We start from the raw sequence: 25,977 nt of genomic DNA on the forward strand, positions 1-25,977 counted from the left end.
AAGAAAAAAAAATGCAACTTCTCCACAAAAGCGATGAAGATTTAGCTTATAATTTTGAAGGAAAAGATCAGAAGAAACTGTAAGTATGACTTTGTTAATTTAATTTAAATAATTTAATCATTTTAAAACGTTTTAGGAACTTTGTGGTACGTGAAAGTGGATTGAATATTAGAAATATAAACATTGTTGAAGCGCCAGCAGGGGCCGCTATTGATACACAATAAACTAACTGCTCTTTAAAACCTGTTTTCTGAAGTTGAAACCTCACAGATATCATTTGTTAACTGTTGTGCAGGTGTGTCTGTATCTGGCACTAAATATGTTATTATTTATAACAAAACATGTATGGTTCATTTACTTTAAAAGCAAATTGGTTATCTAACGAAAAAGGCCATTCAAATCTTTTGTCAATAAATAAGCTATGGTGATGTTTTTTATCCGAATACATCAATTTATTATGGCCTCCATGCATAATCCAAATTGTATAAAACAGCTTTTTGAATTTCTAACCATATTATCCGCGTCTTTCCAATTATTATATAAGGCCTGTGAGCTGTCGTATTTGCTCCTGTTTCCAAAAAATGTCTCTACCTGATCCAGATGAGCCAGAAAGACTGTTTGTGAAATGGTTGTATAAATAAGTAAAAAGTGAAAACCCCAAAAGCATATCTGTGATCTAAAATCACCCGAGCACTCGTCAGTTCCTGATCGTGTCTCTCCTTTCAGCTTTTTGATCTATTTACCTTCTTTTCAAAACATCTAAGTGGAGAATCTGAAATGGATATTCACAATCCAGCAGCTATTATCTGTGCATTTCAAGTTAAGCACTGATTCAAATGATTTTATGTCTTTGTCTGGCATGCCAATATTTTCCTCCTGTCTCTTTCTCTCTCTCTCTGGATATAACATGTTCAGAAATCAAGTGTGCATGAAGTATTCGAAAAGAGCAAAGACCTCAAGAGCAAAAACGACAAATTAGGGAAAAAAGACAGCCGATGTTACTGTTAATATAAACTCTGCTCTGTTATCTAAATAAATGTCATGTTGAACATTCTGTTTATCTCACAGGCATCTTTCGATTTTCACCTTTTTCTCTATTTCCACTGAAGTATGTAAATTTTGATGAGCACAGTAACATCCTCAGTCTTGACAGTTTGTATAAACAACCGCTTTTTAAAAACTTTTTTTACCTGAATCCATGTGACAAGATGCACTAGGTCAGGGGTGTCAAAGTCAAATGGACGGAGGGCCAAATAAAAAATTTAGCTACAAGCCGAGGGCCGGACTGTTCGAATGTTCATTGAAAAATTTTTCAATGACGCATATAGTCTAGTGAACCTAATTGAACCTACTGAAAACCTAACAAATATATTCCAATATGATCAGATAAATAAAGCAATATTTTCTTATGGCTCTGTCAGTAATCTTTAATTTTCAACAGACACAAAAGACAAATTTCCTTTATATAAAAATCCCCATAACATGAACATTAAATGAAAGAAACCGGTATTCAAGGCACCATCAGTAGCCTATATTTTCTATTTTAGCAAAAGTGGGCTAAATTTACTTCAAAGAAAAAAACAATAATAGCAATTTTCTATCATCCACTCAACTGAAATATTTTTAAAATATAATTGGATTGAAATACAATAAAATGAAGTGCAAAAATCTATTAATCAAAAACAACACTTTGTTTAAGGAGAAGTAACATGCAGTGAAAACAAATATTAAACTTTAACTTTTAAACTTGAACTGAGTAAAAACTCTAAATATGTGATTGTACAGTAATGTTCACTTGTTTGAGGTTGAGGGTGATACTTGGTGGTGTCCCATCTTTTCCACAAGTTCATCAATGTTCGGGGTAAGGCTCTGAGCTGAGGAAATCCTCAGAATTGAGTGGAGGTGTTCAGCAGTAAGTCGACTTCTGTGTGATGTTTTGTTCTGGTGTATGATACAATGATAAGCTGTCAGCTCACCTGTCGCGTTTTCCTCTTGCATCTTTTCCCGTATCTTCGCCACCAGTCCGCTCCTGTGTCCACACATCGCAGGTGCTCCGTCGGTTGTCAAACCTACGAGTTTTTCCCAAGGCAGCTCCATCTCATTTACACATCTTGACACCTCTTCATACAAATCATGCCCCGTAGTTGTGCCATGCATAGGACGTAAAGCCAAAAACTCCTCTGTCACGCTTAGGCTGGAGAGTCCACTCCGCGGATGAAAATTGACAACTGGGCAATGTCAGAAATGTCGGTGCTCTCATCCACAGCCAAGAAATATGCAATGAAATCTTTTCCCTTTTTCACAAGCTGCTCTTTTAGATTGATGGACAACTGGTCTACTCTCTCGGCAATGGTGTTTCTGCTCAGACTCACATTTAAAAAGAGTTGCCTTTTTTCTGGGCAAACTTCGTCACAAACTTTAATCATGCAGTTTTTGATGAAATCCCCCTCCGTAAATGGCCGGGCTGATTTAGCGATCTCTTCTGCCAAAATAAAACTGGCCTTGACAGCAGCCTGGCCTTGTGATTTGGCTTTTTTGAACAGAGCCTGTCGAGATTTGAGGCCTCGTTTTAATTCCTCTGCTTTTTGTAGCCTTTGTTCCATGTCCATATTCTTGTTTTTGTCCGCGTGTTTCGTTTCATAATGTCGTCTCAGATTATACTCTTTCAGTACCGCCACACTTTCTCCACACAGAAGACACACAGGTTTTCCAGCTACCTCCGTGAACATATACTCCGACTCCCACCTTGTTTGAAACCCCCGGTTCTCAGTGTCCACCTTCCGTTTTGCCATTTTTGATGGGTATCTGAAAGTTAATTTTACTGTGATGCTGACGACTGCTGTGCCAATAAATATTGAAATGAAGCAGCCTACTGCTCGGTGCGTCACCGTTGCATTGTGGGAAATGTAGTATTGGTGCGTGTAAAAGATCTGCGGGCTGCCGGCTTGCTGCGGTCTGCGGGCCGGTTCTAATAATAAATCAAGATCATCCCAGGGGCCGTAAAAAACCTTCTCGCGGGCCGGATGTGGCCCGCGGGCCTTGACTCTGACATATGTGCACTAGGTTCTCTGAATTAAACATGAACTAACTCAATAGACTGACAGAGAAAGATTTCTGTGTTTGACACCCTTTGACATTGTTCATTTATCTCAGCTGAAAGATTGAGTTTATCTAAACAATTTTTTTATGTCTGATTCTTTGGCAGACATTGCTACTTACAGTACCAGCTTATTTTTCATAGCAACACAGCCACCTGCACTCACATTTAACCCTGGAACAAGACACAAAGACAGAAGAGTTAAAATGCAAAAGAGGTAAAAATGTGTGTTTGTTCAGATTGCAACAGGTTAACCTTCATCACAATTTCATCAGCTTCTTCACAGATCTGTTGAGACAACGCCAGAGGTTTATCACCTACTGATCTAAGTAGAGACTTAAACATGCGCACACACTGTCCATGGGGACAGTCCAATGGCGTAATGAGTTGTATACTGTACAAAATGTATACTTTATCCCTTAACCCAACCCCTAAACCTAAAGATCGTTCAAAACTTTTCGCATCTTTAGATTTTCAAAAATTATCGTTCTGTACAATTTATAAGATTTGTGTCCTTGGGGACCTTAATTTTGGTCCCGACAGTCACACGGGTCCCAATAAGTTGGTGTGCATTCAGGTTTAGGTCCCCACTAACATATAAAAACCAAGTCCACAAGCACACACACATGTATGCAGTGCACACATATAGACAGACACCCATTGTGCACATGCACGCAGGCATATACACATAAGAAGACAGACAGACAGAAACCCACACACGCTGTACACATGCACACACACACACACACACACACACACACATTAGACATGCAACCAGAGACAGACAGATACACATGCACAGACACACACACACACACAGTTAGGTATGCATACTGATAGACAGACACACATTGTACACATGCACACACGCATATAAACTTAAGAAGATAGACATTCACAAACGCACACACACTATACACATGCACACACACACTTCCACACACACAGACAGTCACACTTGCACACAGACAGACACACACACACACAATGTCTCTGTTGCCATTGTTCTAAGACGTGTGTTCTTTTTAGTACATCCGTAGCTGACTCTGTCAAAACAGGCCCTCTCCACAAGGGGGATTCATGTGGAATTTGGCATCCAATCAAAGGCAATATAAAGTAAATACACCCTCTTGACATCCGCTTGACTCAGATAAAGTAAACAAACTAAAAAAAGATTTACAGAACACAAACACACTCACAAAAACAACATTAGCTACTACCAACCCCTAGCACTACAGCAGCTCCCACATCAAGTACAGAACAGTACATATGGCTGAATGAAACAGAAGTTTGCGTGTTTGTGTATATGTGTGTTTCTATGGAGAAAGCCAGCTGGACTATCTTTTGGTAAAGCTGGGATGGGGGTGGAGGAATAGGTCATGATGTGATTAAAGAGAAGTTTTAAAGGAGAATCACAGCTGTAAGAGACTGAGGCCAAGACAAGAAAATGCTGAATTATAAGATAGCAGAGCAGGAAAGAATAGATGTGAAAATCAGAATGAATAGCTTCTTACAATCTCAGTTGTTCCGCCTGGAACAACTCTTAAATCAAGAGCAAATGTTCACTTTTGTTGAAAGATTAGTTTTGCCTGAGAAAAACATGCCATTAACCTGTTATAAAACCATCATCACATCAAAGTTTAAGTTACAGAGCGATATTTGCCAAGACAGGGGCATAGTTCACCCAACTTAGCCCCCTCAAAAATGAAAATGATTTCATTATTTTCTCACCCTAGTGTCATTTCAAATAAATATGACTTTCTTTCTTCTGCAGAACACAAAAGAAGATATTTTAAAGAACTTTTGTATTGGCCCCTATTGACTTACGTTGTATGACATTTCTCAAAATATCTTCTAGTTCCACTTATGCACTTGATTTCTAAACATCTCTCTGGATGAAGAAGTTCACCCTCTAATGAATTTAACCTTTGGTGCTTGTTTGATCGCATGGAAAAATGAGCAGTCACCTCTTGACATCTGCCCAGTGGCCTTTATCTGGATGTTACTCACAGGCCTCATGACTAAATCTGAAGTGAACAAAAAAGACAGAAGGCACTTTTTGTGCCACTACATTTCGTGGTTTCCATTCTAAATGATGCTTCTAGCATGCTACACAGATAAACGGTTATTTAATGGACACAAGGGCCTCATTGTCCTTGCATTTTTGTCCAGGACTATAATGGCTTTCTTTTTGGAAATTCCTCTTCCACTGTGAGGAATTCTTTCCAAGCTTTTGGGATACCATAAATACATGAGGGAGCCTTATTTATGGGCAGATGCTGCAGTCTCACGATTGGATCTCTTTAGATGCAACGGTGCAGCTGGCAAAGCAACGCTGCGTTGAAGCACTCCATGGAAAAGTTGTAAAGGGGGTGTCGGCTCTGTAATTTTGGGAAACTCTGAATACTGAAATGCTCTTTCTCCATGAAACCTAGATGGATGAAAAAACATTTTCCATTAGCTCCCATGCAGACGATGACCTGCATTAAATCAGACAGCTAAGTACACGTAGATCCCTGCACATCTATGGTAAACAAATATGTTATCAGGCCTTCTCACACAACGTACCAACATATGGGGCCCATATGGGAAGCTATAAAACAAGCAGTGCGCAAACAGCTCGAATGACAAATGTTGAGCAAGGAAACAAGTGGATGTCCGGCCATTCAGACTGCGAAGAAGTATTTAAAATGACGCAGGTATTGAAGAGCCGGGAAGGCATATCCTTATTTATGCAGGATGGGAAACCCTTGTGCTCCTTTAGGATATTTAATTGATGCGTGGAAGGACATTGTTTATACCTGTTCTCCATTATAGCACATGGGCCTCAAAGACTCATTACACTGAATGCTTCAGATTATCGCCACATTTATCAGCTTTCAGCCTGTATTTATGCTTACAGAGATAACAGAAATCAGATAATGGCTCTGTGTAATCTCTCATCCCTCTCTCTGGCTGTCATTATCAACTGGTTTCAACTTAAAGACTTTGTACTAAAACAAAAAGGCTTATAAAGGTTTTGCACAAAATAGTTTACATTTTTGTTAATTTCACAGAATTTTCTTTTTTTTATAATTTTGCAAGGAAAAAATGTAACTTTCCTGGCAGCAGGGGCTCCAGAAATAAACGGTAAAATAGCAGTATTTCCTGTGATATAAAATGTTTTTCTTGTACATTTGTGGTCTTTTCTGTAATTTTACGCCTTTTGATTGTATTTAAAACATATTTAAAAAACACATGAAAAATCTGAAAAAAATTAATAGAAATATATTAATTAAATGTACTAATAAATACAAAGAATAGCAGTAAAATTCCATAAAAATTACTTTTTTACAGTGCAGATTTGATTGAAATACGGTTATAAAATGGGACTACAAATTTACCTAAAATCTTGAAAACTGTTTTATGGTATTTTTCTGCCACCAAAGCTGCCAGAAAATTTGTAATTAACCTAAACAAATTCCATAGTTGACCCAACTTGAAAACAACCCAGTATGTGTTTAGAACAGAGCATAGGCCAGTATACAGTATAAATATTGGAACAAGGAATTCAGGTTCTGAATTGTATGTTGGCTATATACCAACAGGCCTAATACACCACTTGAGACCCAGACCAAGCCCAAATCCCCCCAAGACCCAGACTTAGACTGACATCAGACCCCATTAGACTGAGACCTGAAGTACCTCAGCTCGCAACGAATGCTATTTTCAGCAGTATTTAACTCCTATTTGCATCATATTTCCCGCCTGCCAAACTGAGAAAACTGAGCAGGGCATGGCCGTCTCTGAGGACTACACTCTACACAATCACCCCTCACTATTTTTGAGTGCCATGCCTCTACCCTTCTGTCATACCCACTCCAGAGCCATCTGATGACACAGAATCTAGTTCATACGAGCCCTTTAGAGAAATCATGTGACAAAGCATTTCCTTACATATATACAGTCATTTTGGCTGTTGGTAGTTATTTTGGCCAAGGATATAATATTAAAAAGCAATATATAATATTTAAAGCACTAGTTCACCCAAAATCAGACTATATTATTAATTTACTCCCCCTTAAGTCATTCCAAACCTGTATGAATTTCTTACTTCTTCAGAAAACAAAAATATTTTGAAGATATAAAAGAAACCAAACAACATTGAGCCCCATTGACCATTGTATAAACACAAAATGAGATGAGACATTTCTTAAAGTGACTTCTTTTGTGTTCCACAGAAGCAAAGTCAAACAGGTTTGAGATGAATTGAGGGTGAATAAAACCAGACAGCACTTATAAAGAATTTCTCTTTCGAGAATCTCTCTCATGAAAGTCAAACAGAAGTGTTGCAAATAGTCTTTCATGACCGTGTCTCTGGTTAAAAACTGTGCTATATGATATTTAAACCGCTCTTCTCCCACAATGACATTATTTCCACTCTTGACACCCTGTGGAATGATATTACCACACTTCTAAGAAGTATAAAAGAAAATCGATAAACCATTACAAAACACAAAGCCAAGCAGAGCGTGCATTCCTGGGCAAAATTCTTCCAGGTGTACAGATGCACCTGATTTATTTGATGAAAGATCGGAGGAGAAAAGCTTGCGTGTGCTGGACAGCGTAGAAACGATGACAGTCGGACGAGGGTGGGAGGGATGCGTGTCCAGACTGGTCGGGGTGCAGCAGTGAAAAACACCCAGAGAGAAATGAAAGAGCGCCAACTGTCTAAATGATACGTGATCACGGGTATATATGAATGGGAATAAAAAGCAGTCAAGTCATTCATTTTCTCTTCAAAGGTTTCGAAAGGACATATGGGTTTGCCTAGGGATAGATCAAAAGAGGAAATTAGGTTAAGTTACTGAATGTCAACTCATGTTAATGTCTGGCGTATCTGTTTGTTTAGAAGGCGTGAGGAGGTGAACATTGCTTATTGTATAGGAAATATGCAGCAGAGGTCATGTGATGAAAGGAATGTTTGGTTGACGGTCGTCTTGACTACATATACTCAAAGTCTCTTTATTAGATTTGATCTCTTGTTCTCACACGATTGAGATGACGCACATATTTTCTGTAAGGTGCCTGTTCAAATGCAAAGCTGTGTGGCTCCAAAGCGTATTAAAATGAAATCATTAGCATAAATAGGCGTAATTAAAAAGATTACTTTGGGCTTATGCCAACAAAGAGCAGATACCAGTGCGTGTGTAGTTTTGTTAGATGGATGCCTTTATACTGTATGGGCCAGTGTGAACTTGAGACTGTTTTCCAACGTTTCTAAATTCAATAGAAAACCTTGGAATGACAGACAGACTGATAGATGTATTGTGGTATTTTTAGTGTTTTATCAAATGATTATCACATAATTGTAATCATATTACATCATGGCATATAACTCAAATTCAAATACTTTCTAAAGCACTTTTTATGCACAAAGCTATGTCGCAAAGCTTTACAGTAAATCTACACAATTAACAGATAGTGGATGTAAAAGTAAACATGAATGTAAAAGTAATGCAAAAAAGCACTGCAAAAGTCAATAGAAACCACTTCAAAATTTCTAATGGATTTAATGGTTTTAATGCGATTTAATGCGATTTAATGGTCTCTGTGGGTCTCTTCTGTGTTTTAGTCTATTGGTGTGATGTTGCGGTATCTTGAGACTGTAAAAATAGGGCACAATATACTGTTTTAATATGAAGGAATTTTCCGTATTCATTTTTCCTGTTGTTTTACTTGTATTTTACATTTTGCACTGCATTAAATTGCATTTTAGCATTAAAGGAAATGTCTGTAAAATAAAAGTAATTTAATGGTAATTTTCTGCCAGTACTTTATCCGTTTTTTTATGTGATTTTTGTATACAGTGTGGAATAAAACACAATTTTCAAATGTTTTTAATGGTTAGCTGGTGGTTCAAAATGGAATTTGTTAAGGAAACCATAAGAGCCTGTGTTGTTGTTTTCAGCATACCAAACTGCATTTTCAAAAACAAATTAGGTCTATATAAATATTGTATTATGATACACGATTGTATTACTAAACTATATGGTTCATGAAACTTACTAAACTATATGTCCAAAAACATAAGATTTTATAGTAGTTTGCTTTGTTTTCAAGTAAAGTGTCTGCTCCAAAAGTCCAGTTTTAGTCATAATGATACACTTGTCCATTCCCTAACAAGAAAATAACTGTACTGTAAAGGCCAAGGACTTAAAACCGGGCACAGGTTCAAGGCGGTGACGTTGGTATCTGTCTAAAAGAAAGGCATGGAAGGAGTGCACGAGGGTGGGGAGAGAGAGAGAGAGAGAGAGAGAGAGAGAGAGAGAGAGAGAGAGAGAGAGAGAGGCAGGGAGGGAACCTGCTGCATTCAGTAGCCGAATGAGAACTCGTTTTGATCCCTGACTGATTTTGTTAGATCGAGATCTTACTGGAATATAGAGTTCGTTCTCTGCGCAAATCATGTAGTAAGAGCGCAGGTGCTGCAGCTGTGGTTTTATTGCAGTTATATAAGCGCTTTGGGTGACTGCAGCCCATGCGACTTTCACAGCGAACCGTCATAAGTTGAACAGACATCGTGCTAGGCGATGTAGACGCGTTGCGGAGGACGAAAACTTCAAGAATTTACTGTATTTTTGACATAAAGTCAATCATGGATGTCAGAAAGTCGTTCACGTGTGTTTTCTTTTGCGTGTTTCTGTCGGCTGGAGACGCGCAGGAGTCGAAACCTCATTCAGGTGAGTCATGTTTGTCAAGGTCTGAGTGTCGATTTAGGACTCGGTATCTAATTCGGATGAATCACGCATTCATTCAGGACTGAGATGAATCACATCCGTCGATTTTTATTTGTGTCTCATTCAGTTGAGTCATTTAAGTCACGCATTGATTTGGGACTCAGGTGAGTCAGTACCGGATTTAGTACGTGACTCGGGCGAATCATATAGGTGTTTGATTCATGTGAATCATATCGGTTCAATCAGGTACACCTGACTTATAGAACGTGATTTAATAGGACTAAATGTCTGATATTTTACTTCAGTAAACATTACTCGGGTATGTTTGTAATAAAGTTGTTACAAATGAAAGAATTCATTGAGAAAAACGTACCTTTATTCAAAACACATTAGTCTTTCTTGACAACATGCAAGCAACATACTGTTAAGAGTAAAACATGTGTAATTTAACTATTGAATGTAAAACCTGAGTTATAATAGGCCCTAACCTAAGCCACAATAGAAGATATAGCCAGAATACAGGTGTGACAACTAGTCCCGGTCTCCTCTACATACAAAAAAGTTCTGACAAATATACAATGTGGAGAAATATGCCATACATTAAAATCAAGTTCATGTCTAACAGTGATAAAAGAGTGTGAGTTCTCTGATGATAAGAAAATCATATCCCTTTCCTCAAACCAAACGTGAGTGCATGTGAGTTTTAGGGCTTGAAATAATCATTGGAAATGTCAATCATTCACCACTGTTTAGATTTAATTTTAGAATATTAACTTTCACTTTTTTCTGTCAGCAGTCAACTCTTTGCAACATTTTTCTGTTCTTTAAAAGGCATGAGGGAGATTCCACCAGCCATGCATGACATGTGTGCTAGAGGGCGAACGCATGAACTTTTTACATGTACATATAGGCATTTAGCAGACGCTTTTATTCAAAGAAGAAGACGTGCTTATACCAAGTTACATGTTTTTACAATGTTGGAACAACACCTTTTTGATAATATGGTTTCTATAAAGCATATATACGTAAACCACAGTGATCTTAGCACAAGAAAGCAAAAAAAAACAGACGTTGTTCATTGCTTTGAATTATTTTGTTCCAGGCTGCATTCATATAAAGCAGTCAAAAGATCAAACACCAAAATAAATCAAGATAATATTATCGCAACATCGATAGCAGGGGTTCTCAACCTTTTTGACTCCATGGCCCCCCTTTTTATTAAACAATATTCAAAGGCCGTCTCCCACTCACAAAAACTACAGATTTGTACCCAATAAAATATTTTAGAGCTTGACATTAACTTAAAAATATTATATTTGTTATACAAATGGCCGAAAAATAAGAAAAATGTTTTAAGTTTTTGTTATGCATTTCAAAGCTCATTTTGTCTACTTTAAAAATAGTGGTCTTGTAATCTTGAGGCCTCCTTGGCAGTCAACTGGGCCGCCTATTGAGAGCCATGATCTATAGAATAAACATTTATAATGCTATCAGTCAAATACATATTTTTTGGCCATTGATTCATACTCAACAAATATATAAGTGTAGCTAGGTAGAAAGAAAGAAGATATAGTGGATCTTAATAAACAACTTGTAGTGAAAACGCCACCTGATTTGTTTAAGTGTCAACCAGAGATACCGGTGCTGAAATATTTATGATATCATCACACAGTCAACGTAACATTAACACAATCAAGATTATTGACCAAACCAGCAAGTTATGCTTTTATCATCCATTTTCAAACTGGTATGGTGTGTATTGGACCTCTCATTGAATCTTGACAGCAAAAGTTTCTCATCATGCATCTTGGTTTCAGTTGATCAAGCAAAGTCAGTAGTGTACCTATTCATAAGATTTAGCTGACCAGAACAGATTTTTTTTCCTAGCAAAACATTAATTTCTGAAAATGGTGGACATTGTCCTGCAGCGGGTTTAGATGCAATAAAATATGTGACCCTGGATCACAAAACCAGTCTTAAATAGGCAGAGGAACACTTTTAGTAAAAGCCAAAAACACATTATATGTGTCAAAATGATCTATTTTTCTTTTATGCCAATAATCATTAGGATATTTAGTAAAGATAATGTTCCATGAAGATATTTTGTAAATTTCCTATCCTAAATATATAAAAACTTTATTTTTGTGAGTGGACGGCCTGCCACAGTGCCCCTGATTAACAACTTCAAATGCAATTTTCTCAGTATTTAGATTTTTTGCACCCTCAGATTCCAGAGTTTTAAATGGCTGTATCTCCGCCAGATATTGTCCTATTCTAACAAACCATATATCAAAAGATAGCTGTTATTCAGCTTTCAGGTGATGTAAAAATCTCCATTTTGGAAAATTGACCCAAAAGACTGCTTTTTTGTCCAGGGTCAGATATATTGTGACAAAAAGGATGCATAACAAGGATTCTTTTGTTTCAGATGGCCTCCTCACTTCACCTTAGTTGGTGTTTTTGGATGGTCTTTTAGTAGCAAACACTTGGCAGAATTCTTATAAACCCTCTTTCCCACTCTCTCACTCATCCTCTCTCTTTCTCTCACTCTCTCACTGATTTTCTCTCTTTCAGTGGCTGTTGGAATTCCCTAAACATTCCTTCTTTTCCCTCACATGGAACAGCCAATTCTCACCTCCTTTTTTTTCTCCATCCTCCCCCCCCACCGACTGCCCCCCGGTTGTAACATCCAGTAGCAGCACTGCTCTTTCCCCCATCTGTTTATGTTTATCATCCAGCTCCAGGTTATAGGGCTCTTCTGCCAGGAAATTCCTCAAACGGCCAAGTCGAATGTTCCATCTCTTGAAATACTGTGAAGCTCTCCCTTATCCCAATAAATCCTGCCGTTTTCTTTTCCCTATTTTTAGTGTCTGTTGTTCCAGCTATCTTCCTTCTTTAATGGCTTATTTCCTCTGCCACACCAGTCTCGATTTGGCTCAACGTTCCTTCTCATTCTTATTGTGCTTGCTATAAATGCTTAATGAGTGTGTGGTCAGGAAAAGAGAAGGGAACTCAAGAGAAACCCTAACACAACAAATACTGTATCTCAATCTATTCAAATGGGCCAGTCACCTAGCAACCACTCAAAACCCCTAACCAACTGTGAAGCGACGCCCCGTTTTTGGAATTATGGGCTAATGCATGGGCAAGCACCATCAAAATTTTTCAGAAAATCTCAAATTCTTGCCTTTCCAATTCATGTGTTTCTGTAGCTCAGTTGGTTGAGCATTGCGTTAGCAACTCAAAGGTTGTAGGTTCGATCCCCTGGGAACACCAAAACTGCTAAAAAGGTATAGATTGAATCGATGCCTGAAAATGCATTGCAAAATGTAATAAAACACAATGTTGGCTTGCATCATCTCCCAAAGACCTTCCTCATACTTCTCGGAGTCTCTGGAGCTATGTGTTATATAAACACTCCTAACATCTCCCTACTCTTTAAACAACCGCTGTCTTGTTTTTACCTTTAGTTCTGAACTGCTGTGAGGGGGATGTCCTGTTCCTCCTTGATTCTTCGGGAAGCGTGGCCTCCTACGAGTTCTCCCGTATGGTGGATTTCCTATCCGACCTCCTGTCACCTTTCTCGCTGGGACCGGATGAGGTGAGGGTGGGGCTGCTGCAGGTCGGGACCGAGCCGCATCTTGAGTTCGGTTTTGACGCTTACAGGAGCCAAGCTGGACTTCAGGCGGCTTTAAAGAGGACTAAACAGCTAAAGGGGGATACCAACACCGTAGATGCTCTGCTGATGGCCAGGGATGGAGTGTTAAAACAGGGCGTGCCTGGAGGCGCCAGACCGGAGCTGCCCAGGGTTCTGGTGTGGCTGACGGATGGCGTGGATCCGGGAGAGGTGCAGGAGCCGATGGCCCGGCTGAAAGAGGAGGGCGTGGCTGTTCTGGTGGTCTCCACCGGTCATGGGAACTACCAGGTGCTGAGAGATGTCGTAAGCCCGCAAGCGGAGGATCACCTGTTCTTTGTGGATATCGATGACATAAATATCATCACAGAAGATTTGAGAAATTCCATTATTGGTTAGTTATACCTCAAAAAACACGTGCACAAAAACAATTTTTCACCCTTTATGTCATTCCAAACCTGTATGACTTTCTTTCTTGCGAAGAACACAAAAGATGAGATTTTAACCAACGTTGGTAACCAAATAACTTTGACCCCCATTGACTTCCATTGTATTGGCACAAGATCACTTGAGACATTTCTCAAAATATTTTCTTTTGTGTTCCACGGAAGGAATATTCATGAACAGGTTTTGAATGACATAAATAAATGATGACAGACTATTTATTTGTGGGTGAACTTACCCTTTAAAGTTACGCTTATGAATACGCTGTATGCTTTGGGCACTTTGTAAATGTAAGACATATGGAGTCTTCTAGATTAAGGTGGTGACTACACTACGTCTTAGTCATAATAATTAAATGAGACTATTTTAAACAGGGAAAGTGATCTAATGTGGGTGTGAATTGCTCTGTACCTCCACCCAAGCATCTCGTCTGAATCTCGGCCTCCATGCCAGTCGTTTCTGACACAGACACCTAGAAACCGCTCCAAGAGAAGTCGGCCTTGGAGGAAATGAGGATACAAACAGAGACACTGTAATGAGAGATGGGGGCTATTAATATTAAAATTATTTTAGACCCCCAGAGGCTAGACATAGCTATTTATATCGCTCAATCCTCCGTGCATATATAAGGCGTTACATATGTGGGCCCTTCTAGACGCTTACATAAACAAAAGCAGAGATCGTTCACAAAAATTTTGACCAGACTGAGAGCTCCCCTTTTGGAAGTTTGCTGTCGACCTTGATTTGATTTAGTGACGGTTAATACTCGATGAAGTGTGAGGATCTGTTTCGCAGTGCTTGCAAGACAAACACTATTCCTATTGCGTATACTTTTGTTTAATGGATTAGAAAAGTCTTTCAACATTATTTGCAATGTTATGCAGTATTTAAAGTTGGTTTGTGGACAAGAATGATTTCTCAAATTGTGTGCTGTTACTCAAAATGATAACAGCCCACAAACGAAGAAATCCTAAAGCTATATCTTTGGACCAGAATGTCATACATACTTCAGTAGTCATGCCCTATCTTTTGGTTTCTTCCTGTTCAAACAGAGATTATTCGCGCCAAGCGGTTACAAGTGAAGTCGGTCACCACTACTTCAGCTGTTTTGGAATGGAGACCTGTGTTGGCTGGCATCAGCCACTATGATATCCAATTTGGGCCCATCCGAACGGGGGTGCCGGGCGGTGGGGGTGGATCAGGCACTAGTCCTGGTACAGGCTTGGAACCCTTTAAAAAAATTACACGTCCCGGAGACGCCAGCTCGGCCAACCTGATTGGACTGCGTCCAGACACCACGTACACAGTGACTCTCACCCCAAAGTCTAACCTGGAGTTTCTGAACTCTCTTTCAGCCACTTTTACAACACAACCAGGTAGGAGGATCTTCACGTTTAGATCAGTAATTGGGTGAATGATTCAAGTACATTCTGTGCAATTGTAACTATTATAAAAATATAAAAGGGGGCAGTTTTGCAAAAAAATATTGGTAATTAGGGTTGACTGACAAACATGCTCTGTTACAAAACCCAAGCCCAGATACCATCGCATATGTGCTATGTCCAATAGAAAGCAATCCCACAATGCACTGTGACAAACAGAGAAAAATATATAGATAGTAGGGCCGTCAAATGACTAATCACATCCAGAATAAAAGTTTGTGTTTACAAAATACGTGTGACGAGTGTACTGTGCATATTAATTATCTATTTATAATCACATACATGTACACATATTTAGGAAATATTTAGATGTATTTATTTATATTTACCAATATTATTTAATTTAATATAATATATGTATATGTTTAATTGTTTTTATATTTTTCTGAAATAAATGCAAAATGTATATGCACAGTACGCAGACACATATCATGTTAATACAAACCTTTATGCTGGCCTATTAGATAGCATAATAGACGAAGTGAGACAAAGTGAAATCTATTTCATGTAGTTCTGACAACAAGGTGATTATGAGGCAGTAGATGGGTCATTATCTATTAATGAGAGAGTTTATGTATTGTTGCGAATCAACCTTTATCTACTATACATCAATAATATGTCATTCATTTATTTTAAAATATTAAAGTGAGAGAGCGATTGTAAATAGGACATTGATATTTTTTAATGTACATACAAACATTCTCCTCTCCCATGTTTTTACCCCAGTAAATCCCCCCCAGCCGGAGGTCCAGACTCTTTCTACGGTGACCGTGTCAGATTCGACCTCTAACAGTGTACGTTTGAGTTGGGGTCCGCTGCTTCCTAACCTCATTCAGGGTTACCAACTGGAATATTCAGCATTGCCTACAGGACGACTCCAGGTTGTCACTGTCAGCAACCGACAGAACTCCACCCTCCTAACCAACCTTCAGCCTGACACTCAGTACCTGGTTACCGTGAGCGCGAGGCAATTTTCTGGGAAAGAGAGAGCCATGTCTGTTAAAGTCTGTACACAGGAGGGTAAGCACATTGTTCCATAACATAAGATCAATATTAAAAAAAATATTCCTAGGGCCATCAATAGTTTGATTTTCAATTCTACAGATGTCACATGATTTTTCCACAGTCACTTTAGCTGTGTTATGTTGGTAATGTTTCTGTATAAGTTTGGTAACAGTGAGAAAAACTGTATTGCAAAAAAATCTCTTTTTGAAATAAGACATTTTGGAGGTTTATGCTTAAAACCAACCAAATCAGCACCTCTCTTTTGACCATAATAAATAAATACAAAAAGTACATTTGCAACCTAATAGTCTCTATTTGAATTTGTAATACAACCAACAATTGTCTCATGTTGACTAATTAGAATGTAAACACACTATAGAGGTCCACCCATCTGGAGATTTCTGACCTCACTTCTGGTCTTATTACACATTTGACATTTCACTGCCATCCAAGTGACTTTCAGTAAACTTAGTACAGCTTCAGTTCCCTTGGAGTAAGTGCCTTTATCAAAGAGACAGTGATGAGTGTTCATGAATGAACCCTTGTTGGGTTTCAGACCCACAACCCTTTGGTTACCGGCCCAGATATTTAATCATTCGGTTACACCATCATTGAATGTAATGTTATCCCAAAAATTGCCTGTATCATCCAAAAATTTTTGGGGAATTGATGAGAAGCATCTGGAATATTTATTTTCCATTCAGACCACACCCTTTTGTGTTCCTCCCAATGTCATTTCACATCCCCTCACCTCCTACGGAAAACTTAATCTCTGTGTGTCCCTTTCTTTCTCTCTCTCTCTTTCAGAGTTGCCAGCTCTTTCTGATCTGCAGCTGACCACAGTGGGCAACGAGTCTGTGCAGCTCCGCTGGAGAGGGAGCGCTGACGGTCTCCGTGGTTACTGGGTGACATGGGGGGAGCGAGGACATACCCAACGCTCCACTCTGTACTTACCACCCAACCTCCTGTCCACCACCCTCAACCACGTGCCCAGAAGCGCCCGGGTCTGTGTGTCACCGGTGTACCGGACAGCTCGTGGAGAGGGGATCTGTTGCACTGCTTAGGTTCAGGTGAGATGTCAGTCTGTAAAACAGTTATGGGCTGTGTTGTTGTTACCCAAAATGGATCTTAAGGACCTTAATACATTATTTGCCTTAACTTTAATGGGCTGACTACAGAAAGCATCTTTCTTCATTGACGCCTATTAAAAAGTGGCCATATTTTATTATGAAAAAAGATGTTTGGCTTTCAAATCCCTTATATTTTATTTTTATTTTATTAAAGTGATTTTTATTTTATTTAAGTGATTTATTTTTATATTTAATATTTTACAATGAAGTATATTTGCCCTTTTCTATTTTCATAATTTTATAATACTGTATTTACCAATTTTAATTCAACTAAATTCAGATGTATTTTATATACCACTTTCTCACACATTTTTCAATGTTGCAAAACACATTTTAGCAGTTTGGACATAGGAAAAAGTTTAAAACAAACAATAACAGGAAAATGTTTTATAGGAAATTTTCCATAAGATTTTGACTAAAGAATTGTATAAATTTGTCCCTTGGTGCTTGTGTTGAGCAGTGTGACACAAAATGTTAATCCTGTACAATAATGCAATTACAAAAAACAAGAGTGCCTTATGTTTTTGTACTTCACAGCCGCGGTGACATGGAACTGTACAGCTTATCCTCGCCAAACACTAATGAAAGGGATCAGTGAAGAACAGAAACTCTCCATTCATGGAGACATGGAGGCCTGGATGCTGAAACTGTCTTAACACTCATCACCTGTAGATGGTGATCTTAAAACACATCAAATCAACATGCACTGAAAACTGACACGCAATATGCTTATATGCTACAAAGACTGCGTCTGAAAGACAAGACCGTGTTGCAAGGAATATTATGAGTTCAAAACCAGTTATCGTATTGAAGCTGTCAAGTTGGCCTTTTAGTGGTGGAAAAACAGATCTACGTAAAATCCTAGTGCAGTGTTTTGCACATTAATGTAAATCTGATTTATTTTTCCTTTTTTTTACGCAGGGAAGAGTCAAAACATATATATTTTTTGTAATTGACAAAATGTCACAGATACCCCAAATACAGTTTAACTTGTTTTGGACCCAGAAACATTCAAAATATTTATGCATAAGAAATGTTAACAATGTTGTTATTATGAGAGGTAGAGCACTTAACAGTAAACTATTTTAAACAGTAGTTTGTAAATACTTTGCATACGCTTTTAAGTGATATTTATCGAAGACATAGCTGGTTACTGTATTTTATAGAATTCTCGTGTAGTTTTACATCTTTGAAAAGGGAACAATAAGACGTGTTTAGAGGGAAATCTAAATACCTCAATCACTGTTTTTCTTTAAGGTCAATAAATGTATTGATTAGTAAGCCTGTAACTCTTTACTGTACCATACATGTGCATTTTATAAGAAGTGAAAGAATCTGGCATAGATCATAATCACAGTGGTTTAAGGATTAAGACTTTGCAGATGTTTGTTGCAGATGTTTGGCTTTCATACTACATGCTTGAAAATAAAGGTTACTAAAAGGTTCTTTGTCGGGCTGTATGGGTTCATAATGAACCTTTTACATCCACAGAAGCTTCTGTTGCACAAGTCTTCTAATCATCATTTTTTTTCAAAGAGATATTTATTTACTATCCAACATTTTGGTTCATGTTTGCATTAATGGCAGGTTTTCTGGATTAGGAAAAGGTGCTCGTGTATTCCCAATTTAGTTGCACGTCTTAAAAATCACAGCTTTCAAGATGTCTTGTTTCTAAATAAATAATTTCTATTTCAGTCTGTGTCACTTTGTGTTGTAAACTTTGAAAATGCTATATACTGAAAAATCTTATGTATCAAATTTTAAATCCATATTTATTTTTCTAACAATTTGATACAATTACTTAAGACATATTTAAGAAGTTACTTTTCAATTGAATTCCACAAGATCAACTCGGGGGTTTAATATGACCCACAGATTCACCCTTTTAGAAAATAAAAAAATCTAATAGTAGACAACAATTTGAATAAGATTTATGTGTGTTACTTCACTGTGAAGTATAAGGGAGCCCAACTGTCCAAAAAAATATTCTATTCAATAGTGTCAATTTTTCAAGGCTTTAGAAACTGGAGGTTTACAGGGAACGTTTTAACAACATTTTTAAATACCCCTGCCAGTTTTACCATAGACCCAACATTTATCTTAGACGCTTTCTCATGTCAATAAAAAGACCAAACGAAAATATTGACCGGTTAATGTTTGACTATATTAGGTACAAAAATGCAACAATCAGCAATTTATTCAAGAAGAACAAACTGATAGACAATACTTCACGTGTCACTTTCAAACTAAAGAAACGCACCCACACCCAACACAGTCCGTCATTCATTCACTGCACACAGACCACAAAAACTGAGGATCAGTCCCACCCACGTTTGATCTAAATGCTCAGGGTGTTGAGCGCCGGCACGAGAGTAACGGCTTCAGGTGGATTTTGATTCTGGTCATGTGACCCTCTCTCCTGTAAAACCTTCTGCCTGTGTCTCTCCTCCTGACGTTTCTTCTTTTCTCGGCGCTGTTGTTCTTTCCGTTGTTTACTAGAGAGCTTTAATACAAAATGAAAAATGATTTATCACATTTTTCCATCAAAGATCAAGCCACTTATAATATAAGATCAAGCCACTTATAATAACCTTGAGTTTATGTGAGATGCTGCCCTCTGTTGTTGATTTGATTTCACTACATTCCGCTTGCATGCTTTGGAAAAGAGGGTGTGTCTCTGACGCAGAATCTCTCTCTGCTAATTGGTTATTCAGCTCAGAGTCCATCCAGTCACTATGGCACTTCTGTGACGTGGCACTTGGTTGACAAAGATTCTCTGATTGACCTGTAGACACAAAGCAGCGCGGTGAGAAAAAGTAGAGACGGAAGATAGCAAGCAGACAGAGATTTAGAGGTTGACTGACTGTCAGCACAAACTAAACTCAAGATCAGCTCTTCATCTTCAGTGAGAGACTGAGAAGGGGATGGGTCTCTGTGGTTGTCCTTCTGACCGTCTCCAAACCGTCTGGAATTATTCAGCTTCTACCACAAGAAAATATGCCAATACTGTTTGTTAATATATGACAATCATATAATTGTATTTGCTCATAAAATGATACTGCAACGATGTAGTTGAGTCTAAAGACCTCTATACACAGATGCGCCGGGTCCTCCGAGTTATCTCCAATCTTTCTGACGCTGTCATAGTGGTCTCCATAGCGATATGCGATGTGAAGCTCCCGGTATGTAGATTTCTCTGTACCATTAATCTAAAAGTACAAAAAGAAAGGAAAAGTGTTAATCAAAGACACAAACGTTTTAGAATCACACACATCAAATACATAAATGATCCATTACCTCCCATAATGGAGCGTTTAGCTGATGAATAACCACTTTCACTTGTTGCCTGCGAGCAAAGGCCACGATTGCGTCGTTGCCGGCGAACGTGCCTGGCTGTGAGAGGTTTAACACTGAGCGAGCAAAATAAAAACATATTAAACCTCTGTAACCATAGAACTTTTCTTCTGAAAATTCTTCATACCATGCTTAGCAAATGGCACATCATCCTCCACAAAAGGCTCAAAGTCCAGCCTGTGTGTCGACATGTACTGCACCGTCTCCTGTCGGAGGCGCAGGTGACCTCGTGAATGTCCTTCCAGCTGATCACCAAGAGCTCTAAACAAACAGTTTCTGCAGGGGTACACATGAAAATGACTTCTCAAAGAATCACATGTGATCGATAAAATCGCTCTGTGTAACATGATCACACATACCCATCTCCAGGTACCTCTCTCAGTTTAAGACCCAGAGCTTGAAGCTGGTTGGAGAAGCTGACAAACTCCTCTACGTCCTCTCCTGGTGGCCGGTTTTTACGGTCTTTAGCCAGAGCCCGGCGGGCCGCCCTATCATCCCTTTTCCTCTCTATTTCACACTTCTTGTTCCTTTGGATGGGCTTCGTAGACTGTTTCCTTGACATGGTGGCACTGTTGTGTTACACTTCCTCTTGCACCAGATGAGGTCACAAATCTATCTATTACACACAGTCAACTGAAACCTAAAATAACAAGGCAAACACATCAGTAATGACAAGGAGAACTGCTTTGACTTTAAATGAGCTGCCTAATGTGTACATACGTCAGAAAAAAGTTTAAAAAGCATTTAATTATGCCTTACCAGATAACAAATTTCTTAGTTAATGATTTTGTCGTGTTTTCATTTCATTTTTTAAAGCAAGATATATTTATTTTTATAAAAAAATATATTCTCGTAAAAATGCTTATAACTAAAAATCTAACAATGTGATGAGATAAATAAACTGAAGGCTTAACATCTTAGAGCATTTTGTAAGTTAGTAAATCTATCTTGATATAGGAGTGTTTGGATATTAGTACTGAAAAAAATAAGTAATCATTTTTTATTTTACAATGTATACGATTATTCTTATGGAAGTCGATATTCATTAAGATGACTGTCAAAATTTGTCAATTTACCTTAATTCGCCTTCCATAGGAGTAAGACAACGGATATAAAAATGAACATTAGACCTACGTCTCTTTCAACCACTCAAAAGTCCATGATATTGCCATTACATATGAGTTTCACAAATTTTAACTTTAATTATAACATTCTGTTTTCGTATGTTGATTATTTTATGTATTGTTCTGTATCTTGGACCTTAACTCTGTAATAAAGCTTAATGACGATGATGAACTTTGATATTAACAAATTGCAGCACGACTCACTAATGCCATGAACCCACTGAATGTTGATAGATGAATATGTTTGCTGTTCGCCCAGTTAATTTAATTAAATTACAGTACATCAACCTAATTTTATGAAATAAATTCGACTAAATAAAAGTACAGAGCTTTCAATGTGAAACAGCGACAGACCGAGCAGAGGAACGCAGAGTTTTTTGCCCGAAATGTGGCGTAAGAGAGAAAAACTGGCAGATTCTAACGATAAAAAGACAAACAGTAAAAGTATGCAATAAAAGTAATAACAGTTTACTTACATTATCTGCTGACAACAAACAACACAACAACGGTCTGTCTGAATATCTGGCCAATCAGTCTAGTGACTGGCTCGAGTCGGAACGGTGTAAGGTTTGTTTACTTCCGAAACACTTGAGCCTCACTTCCGTTTAGGGTTGCCTTCAAAATAAAGCACCACCGCGCTGTAATAAATTAATAAAACACATATATTTTTATTATAGAAACAAAGGTAATATATTATTATGCTATAATTTATTGTTGTGCTAGTGTCTTATTTAGGATGCTTCTTATTGCTTTTCATAAAAAATATATACTTACTTACATTAAAATACATATTTGTTTCTCCTTAAGCACACTGTGTTGTATTGTGTATAACTCTGTATCATAGTCAAAATATATTTATTTATGCAAAAACAGCTCAATAAAAGTTTGTTCCCAAAGCCATCAATGAACCACTGTCTTTATTATAGAAACGTTTTTGTACAGTTTTAATCTGTTGATCTTTCATAGTGTGTCAGCATAAAAAATGAAATACCTTTGCACTTAAATCTTTTGAATCTATATTGTTTAGAACTTAAGTTTACAGAGAGCAATCTTGAAGAAGATGATTAAACACATGACATCAGGATTGTGTGACAACCACAACAGATCCTGACATAAACAGAAATTAAAAGTACAACATCAAAACAACGGTTAGAGCATTTTTGTATTTATTAAATGGCGCTCGAACATAGCACAGTCAGTCAACACGTGACTTTTATACATCCTTTATAAATAGTTCACTTGAAAGAAAATCTTTACACCATCTAAACAGACGTACACAACAGTCAAACTATCAAGTCATCTCCTTCTTAATGCTGCTCTGCAGCTCTCAGCCCAAAAGCAGAGTTATTTCCTCAGGACGTGTCCCACACATCAGTGCACAAGCAGGAGATCTTTTATGGCTCCACTTTCTTCATACGGGCACGAAACTGCAGAGGGCGAGCCTTATGAAGCGTGTGCCCTGAAGCTCATGCGCCTCTGCCTGTTGGCGGGCATCTCTTTGGCCTTGGTTTCCATCACAGCGTCCATTTCATCATCCTCTATGATGGAGGTCTGTGGCTCCTGGATCTGCTCCTTCACTATTTTTACCTCCTTCTCATTGAGCATCTCAAAGCTGAGCTCCTCCTGGTCAGGGAAGAAGGAGGAGGCCAACTGTACCACTCCGCTCATCATTCCCAGGACAGCGAGTGTGCCGCCCACCAGGTAAACCTTTAGGCAGCCCTTGGTGGGACCGGCGCTCAGCATTTCTCTTGCGAAGGGAATGATCTCATGCATTGTCTCCATTTCGGTTGGTTGAGCTGTAAAGGTGAGAGGGAGAGATTATGAGCTTTATAGAATGTTGCTGATGTGATACTAAACCATATTTCTAAATCCTCAAATAAAATATAAAAAAAATCACTTTCTACAAAGTTTCTCACATTTTTATCTGTGTTAAAAGTACAAATAAATAAATATCAGTTCAATTTTGGTCGAGAGAAATAAATACTCACTTTTATCAAGCTGTAGAAACCCCTCTCCGATGAGTAGTCCTCGTAATGGTTATCCTAAGAGTTTAGTGGGTGCTGAGGTACAGGCTCTCTGTCTATTTAAACACAGCGGGTATCTGTCTACACCCACACAATATGAATATTCATGACTGCGGGGCAGCAACTTTTGTCCGATTTGTTCCATGTGAGTGAAGGCTGACTGCAGGGCTGCTGGCAAGATGATAAAATTTTGGCAAGACCATATAGACAAGCTGAAGAAATCTGTGCCATGGATCCTTTGTTTGCCTTCACTGTACGTGCTGAGTATTTAGAAACAGATAGAACGAGAGAATATACGAACAAACATGCTATGGATAATACTAAATCGAAACACCTTCAAATTTCACAGACCTAGTTTTATGGCACCACATAACAGAGAAAGTCTATCTGTAGGATGTTTACCAACAAAGAACACATTGTCTAAATCGGATGGTATGAAGTTGGGGCACACAAATATGCAAAAAGAAATAAAAGTCTTCTTTATGAGAAGGATATACAGAGCCAAAGAATACTTTCATGTTACATTAATGGGTTTATGATATCATGATGATCACTAATCATATTTACTTACTATTACCAGAAACAAGGTAATACCAGATGTGTCCTACAGTATTTGGAAGTGAAGGAACATGAAGGTCCACTATCTAACGTTGAGCTATTTGTTTAATAAAGGAAATTTAACTATGATAAGAGCTGCCACATCAGAGTGACCTTTCCTCTACTGCCTCCTGCACTTCTGTTATTGTGAATGAGTTAATTATGAGTATTAAGAAAAACATATAATTTGATCACAGTTTAAAATGTGACTTTTAGTCTTTACAACAATCAAATTCTCCCGGAGGAAAATTCTATTGGTCAGATATCGATCTTTCACAGCTCAAGAGATTAAATTTCAAGAGATTTAGTTGTGTTTTATAGAATTAAGAATAAAGTCTCAGATAAGATAATAACAAACAAACGAGACAATTGTTCAAATAATGTGTAAAATAAACGCAGATTGTAGAGGTAAAACAATCTGATGAGAAATGCTTGAATTCATATTCATATTTTCAATAATGTTGACTTTTGATTGAGACAAATCTGAGCACAGTTTGAGACTTGGTTGAGATCTCTACTGAAACTCTAATGACAGAAACATTTGTGAGATTTCTGACTCTTTTCTCAGTAGAAATATTTGAGACGCAGTTGAACGTTTCTGTTTGCTCTCCATTTCATCTCATTGATGTCTAGGAGGAACATATGTGATATTAGAGACACCTCAGCTTTGATTTTTCTTTCTTATGGGCCGTGTTTGTGTAATGACTAATAAGATATTATAATATCACATAATGCCTCAGTGAATAGTACACAACATTTTTCAAAACTTTTGATCCATTTCCCCAAAAAAAAAAAGTGCAACATCAATAATTTACAGTCCTGTTTTATTTACATTGCAAAAACAGATTCATTTACTGAAGCAGTCAATGATTGTGTGAATATAAAGTGCAAGATGCAAACATGCTGACCCTTCACTTTCAGTAATATTAGTCTTTAAAAGGGAGTTAAAGCATCATTCTTCAGTCTCTTGGGCGACTGCTTGCGTATGAGGTGAAAGGAGAAATGAATGTTGGGCAATACTGTAGTTTGACTCACTGTAGACTTGTGGTAGTGATTGTGAGGATACGACCGTATCAGTAGTGATGTGTGCCACGCTCTCTCCCCTGCATGTTCAGACAGTGTTGGGAAACACGTTCAACACGCTTTATTCGTGTTGGCACGGCAGACGTGATGGTTTGATGCAAGAGTACACAACACAATAAATGTTCATTTTAGGTTTATATTGTATATATTTTAATTGCACATATTTTTTCACTGTTTGAACAGTATATGTATATTACTGTGTACATCTTGAAACTTTCCCACGTCTTTCACTTCATCAGTTGACCAATCACAGGACGACAGACCATCATAACATCATCTGCTGTCCACTGTGTGTTTATGCACATTCAGCAATGAGGTTAATCGTGT

The 25,977-nt window shown here is 38.0% G+C and overlaps 3 protein-coding genes across 4 annotated transcripts; 1 reads left to right on the plus strand and 2 right to left on the minus strand.

Annotated features, from left to right (window-relative positions):
- Positions 1-9,434: 9,434 nt before the first annotated feature.
- Positions 9,435-19,162, plus strand: vwa1 (von Willebrand factor A domain containing 1). The gene is made up of 6 exons (XM_056733655.1): positions 9,435-9,816; positions 13,284-13,841; positions 14,944-15,267; positions 16,060-16,353; positions 17,146-17,408; positions 18,006-19,162. Exons 1-5 carry the CDS (start codon positions 9,732-9,734, stop codon positions 17,400-17,402), a joined length of 1,518 nt encoding a protein of 505 aa, XP_056589633.1. The 5' UTR covers positions 9,435-9,731; the 3' UTR covers positions 17,403-17,408; positions 18,006-19,162.
- Positions 19,163-19,650: 488 nt separating this feature from the next.
- On the minus strand, positions 19,651-22,533 carry otud3 (OTU deubiquitinase 3). Of its 2 annotated transcripts, none has more exons than XM_056733657.1 (8): positions 22,423-22,533; positions 21,182-21,462; positions 20,950-21,098; positions 20,766-20,878; positions 20,555-20,677; positions 20,351-20,450; positions 20,060-20,253; positions 19,651-19,971 (listed from the first exon to the last, which is right to left on the minus strand). In XM_056733657.1, exons 2-8 carry the CDS (start codon positions 21,382-21,384, stop codon positions 19,807-19,809), a joined length of 1,047 nt encoding a protein of 348 aa, XP_056589635.1. In that variant the 5' UTR covers positions 21,385-21,462; positions 22,423-22,533; the 3' UTR covers positions 19,651-19,806. The 2 variants fall into 2 exon arrangements, with proteins under 2 accessions (XP_056589635.1, XP_056589634.1); XM_056733656.1 differs by having other exon boundaries at positions 20,333-20,450.
- Positions 22,534-23,095: 562 nt separating this feature from the next.
- g0s2 (G0/G1 switch 2) lies at positions 23,096-23,993 on the minus strand. Its single transcript, XM_056733622.1, has 2 exons — positions 23,935-23,993; positions 23,096-23,742 (listed from the first exon to the last, which is right to left on the minus strand). The coding sequence occupies exon 2, from the start codon at positions 23,726-23,728 to the stop codon at positions 23,390-23,392; it is 339 nt and encodes a 112-aa protein (XP_056589600.1). The 5' UTR covers positions 23,729-23,742; positions 23,935-23,993; the 3' UTR covers positions 23,096-23,389.
- Positions 23,994-25,977: the final 1,984 nt, after the last annotated feature.

This window comes from Triplophysa dalaica, chromosome 20, assembly GCF_015846415.1.
Source record: "Triplophysa dalaica isolate WHDGS20190420 chromosome 20, ASM1584641v1, whole genome shotgun sequence".
Classification (NCBI taxonomy): domain Eukaryota; kingdom Metazoa; phylum Chordata; class Actinopteri; order Cypriniformes; family Nemacheilidae; genus Triplophysa; species Triplophysa dalaica.

Excerpts from the sequence above, each read along its gene's own strand:
- vwa1 (XM_056733655.1), top strand. The coding sequence starts at position 9,732 with ATGGATGTCAGAAAGTCGTTCACGTGTGTTTTCTTTTGCGTGTTTCTG. Across the intron at positions 13,842-14,943 it reads TTTGAGAAATTCCATTATTG|AGATTATTCGCGCCAAGCGG; the intron begins GTTAGTTATACC and ends CTGTTCAAACAG. Across the intron at positions 16,354-17,145 it reads TAAAGTCTGTACACAGGAGG|AGTTGCCAGCTCTTTCTGAT; the intron begins GTAAGCACATTG and ends TCTCTCTTTCAG.
- g0s2 (XM_056733622.1), bottom strand. The coding sequence starts at position 23,728 with ATGGAGACAATGCATGAGATCATTCCCTTCGCAAGAGAAATGCTGAGC.
- otud3 (XM_056733656.1), bottom strand. The coding sequence starts at position 21,384 with ATGTCAAGGAAACAGTCTACGAAGCCCATCCAAAGGAACAAGAAGTGT. Across the intron at positions 20,451-20,554 it reads CGGCGCATCTGTGTATAGAG|AAGCTGAATAATTCCAGACG; the intron begins GTCTTTAGACTC and ends TTCTTGTGGTAG. Across the intron at positions 20,254-20,332 it reads GAGTTTAGTTTGTGCTGACA|GTCAATCAGAGAATCTTTGT; the intron begins GTCAGTCAACCT and ends TTGTGTCTACAG.